General features: G+C 40.9%; 1 protein-coding gene across 1 annotated transcript in view; it reads right to left on the bottom strand.

The window, feature by feature from the left end:
* Phlpp1 (PH domain and leucine rich repeat protein phosphatase 1) overlaps positions 1–15,880 on the bottom strand; it is a 216,375-nt gene that overhangs the window by 104,324 nt on the left and 96,171 nt on the right. The window contains exon 2 of the mRNA XM_021161069.3: positions 3,891–4,087. Coding sequence (XP_021016728.1) covers positions 3,891–4,087 — 197 coding nt within the window. The remainder of the gene's footprint in view (positions 1–3,890; positions 4,088–15,880) is intronic.

Genomic DNA, 15,880 nt, shown 5'->3' with positions numbered 1-15,880 from the left:
AAATTGTGTGTCACTTGCATCCTAGAACTCAGTAACTGCTATGTAGTGCATATCATGAACAGTATCCTTCTAGGATGTCATTGTAGGAATTTGGATTGAGTTGTCCACTACTCAAGACCCAAGGTCTAACCCACTATGATGTTTGACTCTGGAAACCTCTGCCCCTTTTAATGCCAAGAGTATCCTTTGCAGCAAGGATAGTGGTATTCAGCAACACTCCACCTACTTCTAAGCATTTCCCAAACTCCTTACAAAGGTAAATTCATTATAACCAATTCTGCCTATAAGCTGTTGATAAAAGTGGCATGTCTCATTATTTCAGATCTAAATATACAAGAGCAGGGCTGGAAAGAGCAATTAAAAAGCCACAAGGCATTCCTTACAAATGGCTATAGTCAATAGGCTATAGCTCCCATGTGCGTGGAAACAGAAAGATAGCTGGAGCTTGTTGGTTTCCAGTCTAGCCAAGAAGTGAGCCTGAGGTTCAGGAAGAGACCCTGCCTCAGAGGAGCAGGCGGTGAATGAGTCAAAAGACAGTCGATGCCCTTGTTACCTACATTCACGCATACACATACCCTAACACGGACACAAATAAAACTAAGTCTTCAAATAGATAAGAACCAGTGAATGATAACAGTTACTTATCCCTCTGCCATAGGGCACATATATTAAACAACAGAAGAATAGAGGATCAGGAAGGATTCTTACAGACGTGTACAGAAAGAGATATCAACTCCAAAAGCCACCAACTCCTAGTAGACATGTGGTATGAATGAGAAATCACTGCTAGAAACCATCAAGATCTGGGGTTGCTACCATGGTATAACTTCAAAGTTAGTGTTTAAGTATTGTTGTTTTCTATGTGGGTATTCTGGGTTCCCCCCATGACCCAGAGTCCTATCAGGGTTCTGGGGCAGAGGCACAGCTCCCACTGTCACCTTAAGTATAAGAAGTTCCCCTAGATTTTCCAGGACTTTGACTCAAGTCAAATTGGGATTCATCACTCTGGTGATGAAAGAATTTAAGAGTAGCCAATTTAGGAAGAAAAGGTGAAATTTAATGAAAATCTTTTAATGCAAACTTAAGCATGGAAGTGAAAACATGGGTACTAAGAAGAAAGCAAGATACACCCCTTGAGGGTCTGCAGCCCTATAGGAGGAGCAACAATATGAACCCATATTGCACTGACTGACTTGATATTTGCTATGCTCTTCTCTTATCATCTACCTCCATACCTAATATTCATTCTTTTATTTTTCTTTGCTAGATACTTAATAAACTCATCCATTCAAAACTAAAGTTATGGTCATCCTATAAAATTCTCTGTAATTTACAAAACAAAAGGTAAACATTTATTTCATTTATTATTCATTCGTCTTTATTTGAATAGGTATTAAAAAGCCTTACTTAAAAACATTATCTAAAAATCTGCTTAACTCTAAAGAGTAAATTAGAATAACTACACAATGAATAAAAATGTATATTAAAAATATTTTTCAGCATTTAAGAGAGCTTTAACTTTTTAAAATATTACACTTATTTATGTGTGTCCATGCTCACAAGGGCTAAGGTGTATTTGGAGGTCAGAGGACAACTACAGAAGTTAGTTGTTCTGCCCTTCTTCCAATGTGGGTCCCAGGGATCGAACTCAGGTCATCAGGCTTGGCAGCAAGTGTCACTAGCCATGGGGACAATTCACTGGCCCAAGTGAGCTTCCTTTAACAATGAAGCCACTTGTTATTTGAAAACTATAAACTGATCATGCTCTGGTGATGTGGAAAACTGAGATAACAGCAACTACCACTAGATCCTGACTAACCTACAGCACACTTCACTTCTAGCTCTTCCACACAGAGATTAAGAAGAAAGGAAAAAGGTTCCTGCATTCAATCTCAGTTTTCCTTTACCAGCTGAAACAGGATGACAAAAAGAAATACACAAACATTAATGAAAGCTCAAATTACAGAAAGTGAATTATTTTCTCCCAACTGGGTCAACGGGTTTTAAAAGACCCAGGTCTTCAGCAAGCTCCATTATTTTAAAACAGTGCAAAGCAGGTTTGACAAGATCTACTTGTAAAAAGCGGAAGCTATTAACTTTCAATTCACTCAATACTAGAAGTCTATCCAATAACAGGCCTGGGAAACAGGATGAGTCTCTGAATGGCAATGCTAATTATAGCTAGCTTTTTCTGACCTTACCTGAACACTCCATGGGCTTTTCTGCCTCTCTGAGTACAATTTTGTTTCCACTATATATCTCAAAATATTTTTCACCCTTCAAGTTCTATTATTGTTGTCTTTCATCAAAAATTTCTCTCTTCCCTTCAAAGTGCTAGCCTTTTACTAACTAACATCCCACAGGGCTCTTGCTTTCTGCATCTTACAGCTATAATGCAGATGGTGGTGTACCCATCCTACATCTCCTGATATGGAATCAGCTGTTCAAAGGCACCAATCGTGACTCTCACTTCTTAGATTAAACATAGTGCCTTCACTCATGAAAGATACTTAATAATGTTATATTCACATTTGCCTATACAAACTGCCAGCACCACAGAGAGACAGACTTTAGGTCTAACAGCATCAAACATTAAATATGTTTGCATTTTAAAATAACCATCTATGATGGCAACATGAATGACAAAATTTCCAGTAATCCATGAAAAGACAAAATGTTCAATAACAGGTTGCATGCAATGCACTGCAGATGTGTTCACTCGGTAGAAGACTTGCCAGCATGTGTCAAGCCTGGGCTCAATCTCCAATACCACATGAAACTGACACTAGGTACGATGGCCTACATCTGTGATCCCAGGCAGGATATCAGGAGTTCAAGGCTATCCTTGACTAAATACACAGTTCCACTCACCAGTCTTAATGCTCAGAGAAGGTTAACAAGCAGTGCTTTCAAAATGGGCGAGTGAATATATGGAAACTTGCCCTTCGGTCTTCCTGGGACTAGTGTATAAGTAGAGGGAGGGCAAATAGCCCAGGGCACTCACAAGGACAGGCCAGACTATAGAGCTGCTGAGCATCAAACCCACTATGCACATACAGCCTGACCTTCAATTGTGAATCCTAGAACACAGCTGACATCTGTCAATTTTTTTAAGATTGGATTTTTTTTTAATGAAAATTGGCTTCTAATTTTTTCTCTAATTGCAATTTTCTACCTCCTTTCCCATCCAGGAAGAAAAAAATGTAAAGAGAACTCTCGTTTCAGATGTCCCCAATTCCAACAAACCATTTCTTATCCAAATCTTTCCCCTTCAACAAATAACATCACTTTAAAAATAGCAGACATTTACATGTGATCATAGTGATGCTATGCCAACAGAGAATTTAATACTTCCCTCAAGAAATGGTTCTATTTTATAATGAGCATAAAATAGTTAACATGCCCAAAGAAAAGCAACTGATAATGCTGGAAATACCTGTCTGAGTGCCATTTCCAGTTCACAGTAAACTCAGGATGCTAATCCCACTAAGTCACTAAGCAGGAGTAAGCAGAAGGCAATGGGAGTCTGGCCAGACCAAGTTCAGCACCAGCAGATCCTAGGCTCCATCATCACACTTGCTTATTTCTACACGCAGACTTAGGAACAGCATCCTGGACTCTGGGCTCTGGGCTTGACAGCACAAAGGATACCTGCTTATAAGGACATTATCATCTTCACTCTAAAACAGAACAATGACACTCTGTTGATCGGCTTTCTCTTGTAATTCAATGGCATTGTTTCTACAGCTCCAATAAACCACAATACCCACCAGTGGAACACAGCAAAAGTGAGAGTTCAGACAGGTCAAATCCATGTCCCTCTTATCACAGAAATGGATGGAAGGTCCTTACTAAGCTGGAAGAAGTGTCAGTATTCTGGCTTTACTTACTTTTCCACCAATGAGGGGCAGGACATGCATCTTCCCACTCACGCTGTCTTTCACGGACGACACTATCAAGCATGTCCCGCACAGAATGACCTGGCGTCTTGTCCATCGGTTCACTGGCAACTGCATTTTGCCTTTTCGGACATTGTACATTCCGGAGAGCTGAATCCGCTCAGAGCTCCCAGTGCTATGAGGCTTTCCTAAAACAACCACAAGCAAATATGTTATATGTTAGTCTTTAAAAATGAGTCCCCACCCCCAGCTGTATATCAGATAAATTAATTAGGAAGTATTAATTTAGGGGGTTAAAACTAACTTATGACTAAAAGAACATACAGTCAAAGTCACTGTGGAATTATGGCAATAAAAACAACCATAATTATTCCTGATGCGTATTTTAATATCAAGTGAAGTGCAACCTTTTTTTTAACACAAGCAAAAGACTGTTTTAGGCCCTTTCTTATTACCTATTTCTTTATTATTTATTATATATATTAAAACAGATGGATTCAAGATCTAGTCATTAGTAAACCAAGAAGAAAATATTATGGGCTAAGATAGAAAATAAACATTCGGCAACTCACACTTAATTACTAGTCAGTCTTAGTAGTCCTAAGTGCTGCTATTCCCTACGCGTACCCACTGTGCACTGAAAAGGAAAGGTAAAGTGGCTGTCCTGGTAGGAGCCTAGCACAAGATGCAGGCCGAGCACTGCAGCATCTGTGATCGGTGCAGACCAGTGGAGGCAGAGAACAGCACTCCAAGTTAGAGATGCAGGGAGAGGCTTCAGGAGCTACTGCTCTGAAAGAGGACATGAACACCACAACGACACTGCCTTCAGGCAAGTCCTGTCAACAGCAAAAACTCTGCTCTGACTTGACACCACGCTGATGGAGCTATAGAAATATCAACCAAAGTCAGATGCTGAATACATCAGGAAAAAAAAAATGAGACAGATGTCCAGCATCAGGACCCAAGTGACAAATGAGGTATTTAGAACTCTAGCCACCAAGGACCAGGAGGGTAAAAAGTTCAAGAGATACTGTATTATTAAAAATGAGCAAACAGTTGAGAGGCCAGTAATGGTGCAATGACAGGCTGATGGTGCAACCCTGAAGAACTGAGTTTGACCCCGAGAACCATGGTGGAAGGAGAAAACTAAGTCCCAGAAGAGCTGCCCTCTGGCCTTCACACAGGCACACTCCATGGCAACATACACACAATAAAAAATGAGACTTTAAAATTTAAAGAAACACCAACAAAGATCCCAAGAGTTGACAGATGCCTGACACCCATTGAGCATGGAGCAAGAAGAGCCAACAGCACTTAAAACAGACTTCAGGAGGATTCAGAGTTGAACTCACCCAATAAACACAGTTGGGCAGAGATGTTATTTTCTAATAAAATGGCATGTTCTCATTTACTTCCTCTCCAGCATACCAAACTGTTTTTATAAAATGACTACTTCACCCTTCCAGTTGTATGCTGGCTGGGCAAGGCTGAAGTGTGACAATATAGTCATTTGAGCCAGTGCCCAGTCAAAAACTATCCTCAAGCTTCCCGCAGGAAGGGGTCTGTGCTGCCACCCAGCAGTGCCAATCTGCCCACAGCACACAGGAAGTCAGGACACTGTTCATAACACACAGAACCTGCCACTCCACTCTCATGGTCCCAGTCTGCACATGCTCATTTATGCCGAGAAAGGAAGATGCCTGCTGTCCTACTGTGCTGTCTTTTGAGGTGATAAACACAACGCCCAAAGCAAGAAGAGTTTATTTCAGCTCACAGGCCACAGTCCATCACTAAAATAAGCCAGGATAGGAACTCCAGGCAGGATTCTGAAGGACAGAGCTGAAGCAGAATCCATGGAGCACTGCTTACTGGCTTGCTCTCTACCTGCTGTCTTTCTTATACAGCCTAGGACCACCAGCCCAGGCACAGTACTGTCCACAGTGGGCAGGGCCCCCCTCTATCAATCAGTAGCCAAGAAACTGTCCCACTGACATGCTCCAGACCAATCTGTTAGAGGCATTCTTCAATTTGGTTCTCTCTCCCCAAGTATGTCAAGCTGACAACCAATGCCAGCTACTACATGAATCCAGTTTAAGACATCCTGTATGTGGCAGATTCTCTCCCAGAGAGGAGACAGGGAACAGATAAGATTCTAAGGAAAAATGAAAATGGACTAAAGTAATACCTGAATCCTAAAACCCAATTTCCTTGACTGTAAAATAAAGTAATATTCTTCAACAAAGGATCTGATCTAAACAAACTTACCCCTCCACACACATGTGTGAATACAAAGAAGTAGATATATTATTTAACCACATCAGAGAAGCTTCAAGGACATGTAGAACCTATCACATTTATTCAGATTTGCAAATAAGTATAACAGAGACTAAAAGAGGAAAAAACAAAACCCAGGGTATATAAAGGAGAGCCCTTTCAATTCTCTAAATCCAAATACCTCCTAGAGAAAGCCCAAGGAAATCACCAGACAGCCAGAAGAAGCTTTAATAGAATGGGCATATCAACAAAGGTTTTTATTCTCTAGTCAGGAAAATTCCCAAGAGTTCCACATAGTCATGGACTCCAAGGACAAGAGAGGTTTGTCTTACAAAACACTAAAGAGCCCACTCTGAATCAAATTGCCACCTGCCTACCCCACCCTACCCACCCACTCTCACCCCACCCACCCCCATGCCCACCCCCACCCCCTTGTTGTTCTGAGTGCATTTCACTCTAGTTGTTTCTTCCTGGGTGTTCCAGACCAGACACACCTGCAGAACTGGCTGTGTACCAGCTGCACACTGGGGAATACGGAGGTGACTGAGGTAATACACACCTGGGCAATCACATGGGCACACCCTCCTTTGTGCCAAACTTCCTTATTCTCCAACACTGGAATTATTTTAGCTCTCACTATGTAGCCACAACCACTGTAATTTAAAGTTATTCCGATTGCCAGTGCTCTAATAAATATCAGTAACATCCAAGAAGTTGTTGTCTGCCAGTTTAAAGCTAAGCCAATGAGTAGAGTTTGGGCTGCAGAAATGTTACTCTAACCCCTTGTAAGCTCAAGACATTCTCATGTCTCAGGATATGCTCTGAAAACACACATTTCAGGCTGAAATAGACATAGGACAACAGACATTTAAAAACACATGAGCATACTTTCGCTTCTACCTGCTCACTTGGCACATAGCAGAACTGGTGCTCTAGAGTCAGCAAGATGGTTGGTTTAGCAGCAGGTTCAGCACGTGCCTCTAAGCTTGAAATTCTGAATCCAATCCCTGGTATGCACACTATACATAGAAAGTTCCCACAAGCTGTCCTCTGTTCTGCTGCACATGCATGCATGTATGTATGCATGCACACATATACATATGCAATGTTCTTTAATGGTTATCTATACTACCCCCCCCAAAGACACTGACCCATGAAAGGGGTTATGACCCCTTATAGGAAATTATACCATGATTTTCAAGGATCTACTTCTTAATGACTTATTGAACACCCCTTCTCCCATATCAAAAGACAATTTTTCTTTCACTTCTTTCTTATAGTACAATTCCTGGCTTTAGTAATAACATGTCCACCATAGCCTTGCACAGGAGAGAGAGCAAGTATGCTCAATGACATCATGGGCATCCTGAGTATCAGTCTTCCATGGGTTATCCCTGCAAATAGGCCCCACAGTCTAATGCCCCAGGCATTGCTACCCATGATGCACCATGGCCCACAAGGAGAAGTCACCACAGAGGTCTCTGCAGAATTCAAGCCCTGAAGCATGTCAGCCATCACTTCCAGTGGCAGTGACGCCTGGGCTCCTCATCCTGCAACTGCTAGTTACAGAAGTGCCTAGTACCACCCCCCCCCAAACACACACACACACACACACAGGACACCATGCCCTATATCCTGGGTCTCTCCAAGGCCAACTCCGGCCACTAATGGGCCAGCTTCTTTTTCAGGAAATCACCCTTCATTCACAGATTCAGTGATACAGAGCTGAGTCTCCTAAGCAGAAGGCTTCTCCTTCCCCAGTCACTCCCTTCCGATGATGATTCATCCCTGAAACCTTGAAGAAAAATCAATCATCCATCTTGGGCAGGCCAACACTAGGAACCCGTCCTAAGCTGGCAGAACCATTAGCCACCACAAGCTTAAGTGCTACTAGGCCCAAGCTTCATCCATTCATCCAGTAAATTAGGAGGGCTGCAGCAACAGATACCAGCAGGAGCTGGACAAAGTCATCTCTTGGTTCACAGCACTGAGCTCTCCTGATCTTATAACTATGCCTTGCACCAAGCAGAAAATAAACTCCTAGCAGCCATCACCCCCGCCCCCCCCAAAAAAAAAAGAAAGAAAGAAAGAAAGAAAGAAAAAAGAAAAGAAAAGAAAAGAAAAGAAAAGAAAAGAAAAGAAAAGGAAAAAAAGAAAAAGAAAGAAAGGAAGGAAGAAAGAACAAGAGAAAAAATCCACTATAAACTAGACCTATGCAAAATTCTAGGGGTATTAAGAAACTCTTTCCTGAATCCACAGCTTAAAGCACCGTTTCTCGGGATGTGGTTAGAGACCTGTATCAGAATCATGTGGTTTTCTGACAACTCTAAAAGACCTACAATTTTGGAATTCTGGTACCAAATCACATACCAAATGCTGCTTTCAGCATTGCCACCAAAATTTCTGTTTTATGGCAATAAATCTAAAAAATTTAATACATCTGCAACTAATTTTGCAAAGTAAGATTTTCCTCCAACAAATGTATTTTTTTTTTAAATGCAAGGATGGACTTTATTTTTAAAAAAATCCTTTTAGGAAATGTATTCTTTATACTCATGAATTTCAACTTTGTGCTCACTACAAACCAACTGCTTCATGTTTCTATACCACATAAAGTCACTTTAAAAATAACATGAAAGAAAGCTATGGACTCCAGAAGGAGTAACATTAAGAAAAACAAAAACAAACAAACAAACATGTATAGAAAGCTGGAGAGATAGCGCAGAGTTTAAAAGCACTTACTGCTCTTGCAGAGGCCCCAGTACAGTTCCCAGCAAATGGCTAACAACTGCCTGTAATTCCAGTTCCAGGGGACTCAACACCATCTCAGGGCCTCTTTGGACACCTGCACACACACAGCATGTACGCATGCATGTGTGTGTGTGTGTGTGCGCGCACACACACACACACACATATACACATACACACACACACACACATATATATATATATAATAAAATTCAAAAGGTAGGTATACATAAATATCACATCTGGCATGTAAGTGCAATTGAATTCATGTGATTGACCTCAAGAAAATAAGTGATGTTAACATTAAGGGCAAGAGTCTATCAAATTTTCTCAAATTACATTCCAAACATTTTTAAGTTTTTTTTTTCATTTTTAAGTTTTACTATAAACATTAAATTACTTTGAGAGAATTCTAATATCTTTTATATCTATCATTCCCGGTACTCTTCATTCCTTTATATAGATCCAATCCATGTGAGATTATTTTCATTCTGCCTCAGCATCTTAGCCTTTTCCTGTGATCTGCTAATAATAACATCTGTCTGCTTTTGTGTTTAGCAAGCCCTCTTTTCCTTTGTTTTTAGTGATATCGCACTGTACTCTAGGTTAACAGTCTATTTCTTCATAATTCTGAAGATGCCCTTCCAGCACCTTCTAATTCTGGTAAGAAGTGTGCTACTATAAGTGTGCATGTAACTGCTGCCTTGCTGGCTTTTTCAAGATTTTATTGCTAGTTTTAAGCAATTGTTTTTTTCTCTTTAATGTATGGTAGCAGGAGAGTGTACACATGCAGGCCAGAAGACAATCACGAGTGTGAGACTCTCTGTCCACAGCCTTAGCGGCAAGGTTTCTCGTGCCTCCACCGTCCTGGACTGAGATTACTGGTTCATGACACCACAGCAGGCATGTCCAGGCCGAGAGTCAACATGGGTCCTTGTACTTTCAAGGCCAGCACTTCACCGGCTCAGTATTTCCCCGGCTCCCTGAAACCTGACTTTGATATATTCCTTTACATGTCTTATACACAAGACTTAGAAATGATGGTCAAATTTGAGAATGTTGCCAACTATTAGTACTTCAAATACTTTCTATGTGCTCACTAGTTCTCTTGGAGGTTTCCAACTGCACATGCGAAATTAAATACTTGAAATCATAAACCCATGAGGTTCTGTCTGTTTGCTTTCCTTACTGGCTGTGCCAATTACTGTATCTTCTGTTTACTAATCTTTTGTTCTGCACTGTTTAAATCTGTTTTGTTTTAAATCAGTTCTAGTATATGTGCGATCTCCAGAAGCTCAATTTGGGTACACGCACACACAAAAGTACGTTCATACAAAGAATAAGTACAGTAGCTGAGTCTATATCCTTGCAGTTAATCCTGTCCCTTACGCTGCTGCTATGTCAGTTTCGCTCAGAGACTGTTCTCCATATGGGTCTTTTTTTCACATTACTGATAATTTTTGTTTGAATACCATTTGCTATGAATTCTAATTTGTGTTTGCTAATTTGTGAATGCTAATTTGTGTTTCCACAAATAATACAGAACTGTTCTTGGACAGTTACTTGGAAGCAATGTATTTCTTGTGAATGTATGTGTAAGATGGCCATCTGGAGCCAACAATACTGGCAACCAGTACTCTGAGAAGTCCTCTTTCCACTCTGGCTAATAGGAACCTGACCTACTCCTGAGCCACATCCGTATCAGGCTTGACCTCTGCCAGTCTGTTTCAGTGTTTTCCCAGCTCTGTATACCTTCCTCACATGCATGCTCTGATTGGTACTCACTACGTCTCAGTGAGGACCTTCTACAGCTTTCAAGAACTGTACCTCCCTGAGCTCCTCTTCTCGCTCTAGCACCCAAGCTCAAATTATACAGCCTGCTTCCTGAAAAAACGGAACTATGATTTTGTTGCCAGTGAATTATCCATGCTGAGTGCTCCCTAGAGCCTCTGTTGCTGTTGCTTTTTAAATTATGTACTTGTTTATTCTGTGTGTGCTTGTGAGACCTGAAGAAGTCAGTTCTCTCCTTCTACCATGTGGGAAGGCTCAAACTGAGGTCATCAGACTTGACAGCAAGTTTCTTTGCCTACTGAGGCGGGGGCACTGAAGAGATGGCTCAGCAGTGTGAACTGCTTTTGCAGAGGACTTGAGGATCCACTACCAGAGTCATGCCAGGCAGCTTAAAATTGCCTGCAGCACTGGGAAGTGGTGGCACACACTTTGAATCCCAGCAATTGGGAGGAGAGGCAGGTGGATTTCTGACTTCGAGGCCAGCTTGGTCTACAGAGTGAGTTCCAGGACAGCCAGGGCTACACAGAGAAACCCTGTCTCTCAAAAAAAAAAAAAGCCCGCAGCTTCAGATCCAGAGGATCTGACACCATCTTCTGCAGATCTCCATGGACACCTACACACAAGTACCATACACACACACACACACACACATCCATGTTTACAAATTCTTTTGCATTCTTCCCCCAAAAGCTGGATCTACCTTCCATTCCCCTTCTGTGTGGCTAGCTTCTTAATAAAAAGAATGGTAGAAGGAACAGTAGCCGCGTGCAACCTCCATAAGTGGGTCATAAAAGGCACAGGGCTGGATAACAGCTACTTTCTAGGACTTTATAGAGACAACGCTCTTTGGCGAAGCCGCTGCTTGGTCATGGAGGAAAGCACACAAACTGATGAAGGGCCAAAGAAACGGGGTACAGGTACTTCTCCAAAGCAGCCAGTGCAGAACTCAGGCCTCTAACCAGCTGCCATGTAAGTCTTAACAGAACATATGTTGACACTGTGGTCAAGCCCAAAGTGCTGCAGTCCCTGGGATATATGTCTGCAAAGTTCACAGCAGACCCGCAGCCAGACATTCAGCAAGCTCACACCCAAGCTCCCACTCAGAGAAACCATGGAAACAAAGGTTTACAATTCTGAGCCACTGAGGTTGAGGACACTGACTAGTGTCCCTTACTATGTTGGTTTCACTTAGTTCTGTTTCCTGAATATAGCAAAAGCATAGTGGCTTGTATTTTCTCTAAAAGGATAAAAATATATAAAACTTTGTAAAAATTATTAAACCTAGAAAGAGTAAAGAAAGAGTAATAGGACATTAAGTTGCCAAAACAACTGCCAAATGCTATGAGCCTTCATGAACAAAACCTAGGTGTATCTGAGGACTCTGCAGGTCATGGAGAAATTCAACATGGCCCCGGATGAGTGCCAGCACTCAATGCTCACTTCAACAGCACTATCTTTTGAGCTTAAGCACTAATAAACTATAAAGTGTGTTCTTATTGGACTCAAATCCCTAAATCCTTTTGACTAGTTCCAGTGATAGAAAGGATGAATTTAATCACCTGTCTAGGGCCACTTCAGGAGCCAGCAAATCGACTAAAATGACCCTGTGAGAGTCCAGAGACCCGAGTCCGAAACCACAACTGTAATTTTGTCTCAGACCAAGAAGCTAAGGTCACAATGACAAGCCCTGGCAGGAGCCAGGAAACAGCCTGAAGTCTGCTTGCTCTTAGCTAATGAAAATGACAACCAGCCACTAACTGGATTGGAGGAGGGTTACTTCATGCATCAGATCAAAACGCATCAAGTCAGCTGCCCAGTAATTCTTGCTTCTTCCTGATAGCTATTTGATTTGACTGGGATTATATATAGCTCTCAAGCTCCTGGAGACTCTTAAGCCTTGAAAATATTAACAGAGGTTACAATTTGCTTTACAATATGCATTAAGTAGTACCAGAAAATGTATATTCTCCCCAGTGGTCTTAATGATTCAGTAAACAGAGCTAAAGTAATTTAAATGTGGGGAGAGAAAGCTACCAGAGCAAACTCTCAAATAAGCTATAGCAAAACTAGTTATAAACTTTTAAATTATAAGATTATTGTTGTAACTGTATGGCTCAGTATAAATACTGAATGGAAACCAGTTTGAGTGGAAGGCCTCAAACTTTTTAACATACACAGGAAATCACCTGGAAGCCTGAAAAACAGATTGTAGGGTTTCACCTCCGAGAGTTTTAGACTCAACTGAGTTTTAGAAATCAGTGAGAGTATAGTTTGTGACACACCAACTTCAGCAGTGGGTGCAATGGCTCCTTTAACAGAGGCTCTGTAGCATTTGATTACATTAACTTGAACCACAGAAGCAAATGAACCAGGCTGGAGGTAAGATGAACTAGCTTAAGTTCTCAGGCACCTTTAACTCTGTCCTCTAGACATCAAGGAAAACAGTGGATTAGCCGGCTTTAGTAGTGGATGCTCAGGTCTGTTCTTGGGCTGTGTGTTTTACAGGTTTATTTCGGTGATGGTTCTGTTACAACTTTGCATTCAGTGACTATAACTATGTTTCTCTCTCCCTCTGGTTCCAGGAGCAATAGATGAGAAGAAATCCTAGTTTGCTTCTTTGTGTCTATAATAAAACAGTGACCAAACTCAACTTGGGGAGGAAAGAATTTATTGGCTTGTACTGTGACATCATAGTTTATCACTGAAAGAAGCCAAGCAAAACTTTGGGGGCAGAAACTTTCCCAGAGACCTGGAGAAAGGCTCCTTCACAGCTTCTTCAACATCTTTCTTACATAACCCTACGCTGCCTAGGGATAGCACTATCCACAGTGGGCTAGGGTGGCCCACATCAATCACTGATGAAGAAAATAACCCAGAGAGAAGCCTACAGCCCAGCCTAATCAAAGTAACTCCTTAAGTGATGTGCCTGTTTTGAAGCCAGTTCACTCTGGCTTGTGTCATGGTGACAAAAGCCAACCAGCACAGTGGCTGGTTGAGATGACTTCCTGCTCTTAACTTCTGACAAAGAAAACACATTTGGAAATATTCAAATTAGTCTTCACTCTCAGCCCAAAGTCTTCCACCTGTTGTTTCTCCTAAATGGCAGCCTAATACTGTTCGCTATGCAGAACTTCATACAATATCCCTACAGACTTTCAGCATCTCCTTAAGTTGTCTTTCTTGCTTGCCACCCCCCCCCCACTTTCAGTAATACCTGCACTAACTCCTGCTGCTGTTGTCTTTGTTGTGACAGACCTGTCCAGGTCCACAGGCCACACATCTATCTGCTGCAGTCAACAACTCGAGCTACTTATAATTCCTATTTTCTGACCAAAACAGCACTATGGCAGACTCCATCACCTACTTTCCTGACTTTGGTACTTCTGCATTAAAGAATGTCACAAGGTACAGGAATTTAAGTTTAAAATGCCATAAATGAGGAGAAACAGCTCAGCTTTACGGAGCTGAGAAAGCTGAGCAGCAATCAGGCCGGAGGGTAGGCTTAAATCAAATTTGGACTTTAGAAAACTAAAAGTACTTACTACCTCTTGTGAGGCTTTAGAGATCTAAGGAATGACTAATTCTTAAATCTGGAGGGAAATAAAAAACCTATATGGTTGCTAAAATAGACATTATGTTCAGCTTCTTCCTTCTGATGGAGCTGAGTCTCTGAAAGGTAATGAACAATATGTGGGTGAAAATCAGGAAGACAAGGCTAGACAAGACTTTCACAGCTCCATCCAAGTCAAATTTCCACTGTGAGACATTTTTATTAGGTGTGCTATGCTCCATCCAGGTATATACACAATTTTAAATAAATGCTAAGATAAAATTTCTAATACCAAACATGAATGACTGTTGGAGAACCTATGCCGCCATTCTACTCTCTAACATACAGTTTAAAAAATATAACCACAATAATTATATTGTGATTGACAATGTTGATTAGACACAAATAGTGTAGAATCAAAAGTGCAAAAACTGACTTAAAATACTAATCTTGATCCAGCTAAATGGTTTAGAAAGGAAAGGCAAGGCTGACCATCCAAGTTGGACTCCTGGATTCACATGATAGAAGAAAGACTGATTCCCACAACTGTCTTCTGCTCTCTCCATATGCTTATACCCACATACACATATGAGCACACACAAATTAAAGTGTAATAACCTTATCTTCATCAACTGTCTAAGCCTCACCCATTCTAAACATATGAATCTCCCTCAACTAATTAATACGCTCTAAAAATATACATGTAAAACATTTCACACTCCTATGATATTCCATAGGAAATGAAAAGAATTTAAACTTCTTCAGAGCTACACATAAAATAGCTACAAAGTGATCATTTAGATATAATATTAAAAATAAACCAGGCAGAGTGACAGATGCCTGTGATCCTAGCATTTGGAAGGTAGGGGTATTAAATCAGTTGTTCAAAGACATCCTCAGCTACACAGAAGTTCAAGGTCAATCTGAACAACACTAGACCCTGTCTCATACATACATACAAACATACATACATGCATACATACTTCATCATTAAAAGTTTGAAAGTAAAAACGAATAATCTCTTTTATAGTATTATAAAGTTGTGAGTTACCAATTCCTACATTTCCATCCTCTACATATCTGCAGTTGTAATCGATACACTGTTCTATCCTTTATACTCTGCTTCATCTCCTCCAGCTGGTGCCATATACCCTCCCCACGCTGTCATTCTTTACAAACACTTGCCAACTATGCCATATAGGACCCATTGCTAGTAGATAACGGAGCTTCTGTTCTATGAAGTGCTAGAGATTTTTACTACAGAATCCTCATCAATGCTACTGCATTTTCTAGCACTGGCTGTAAACAGCTATAAATCAAAGTGAACCAAACAACAACAAAAGCTTCCATTTCTAGTTATGTTACCAATAGAAATGACCATCATTCCAGACATTCTAACAACAACAAAAAAAAAAAAAAAAAAAAGGAAGAAAAATAAGGACTTTAAAAGAGGAAAAGGGAAAGCCAGCCCCAAGCCATATTATAAAAATGAACCCAGGCACACTACATAATGGAAGTAGTTTGATTTTGCTGACACCAGTATTTGCATTTGAGTAAGACAAGTCAAGAACTATTTATTGAAACAAAATACCCTAAAAAGAGAAGTTGAAGTCCACAT

This window comes from Mus caroli, unplaced genomic scaffold, assembly GCF_978045245.1.
Source record: "Mus caroli unplaced genomic scaffold, Mus_caroli_1 scaffold_1, whole genome shotgun sequence".
Lineage (NCBI taxonomy): Eukaryota > Metazoa > Chordata > Mammalia > Rodentia > Muridae > Mus > Mus caroli.
Note: the sequence above shows the minus strand (reverse complement) of the source record. Positions and strands in the feature narration are given on the sequence as shown.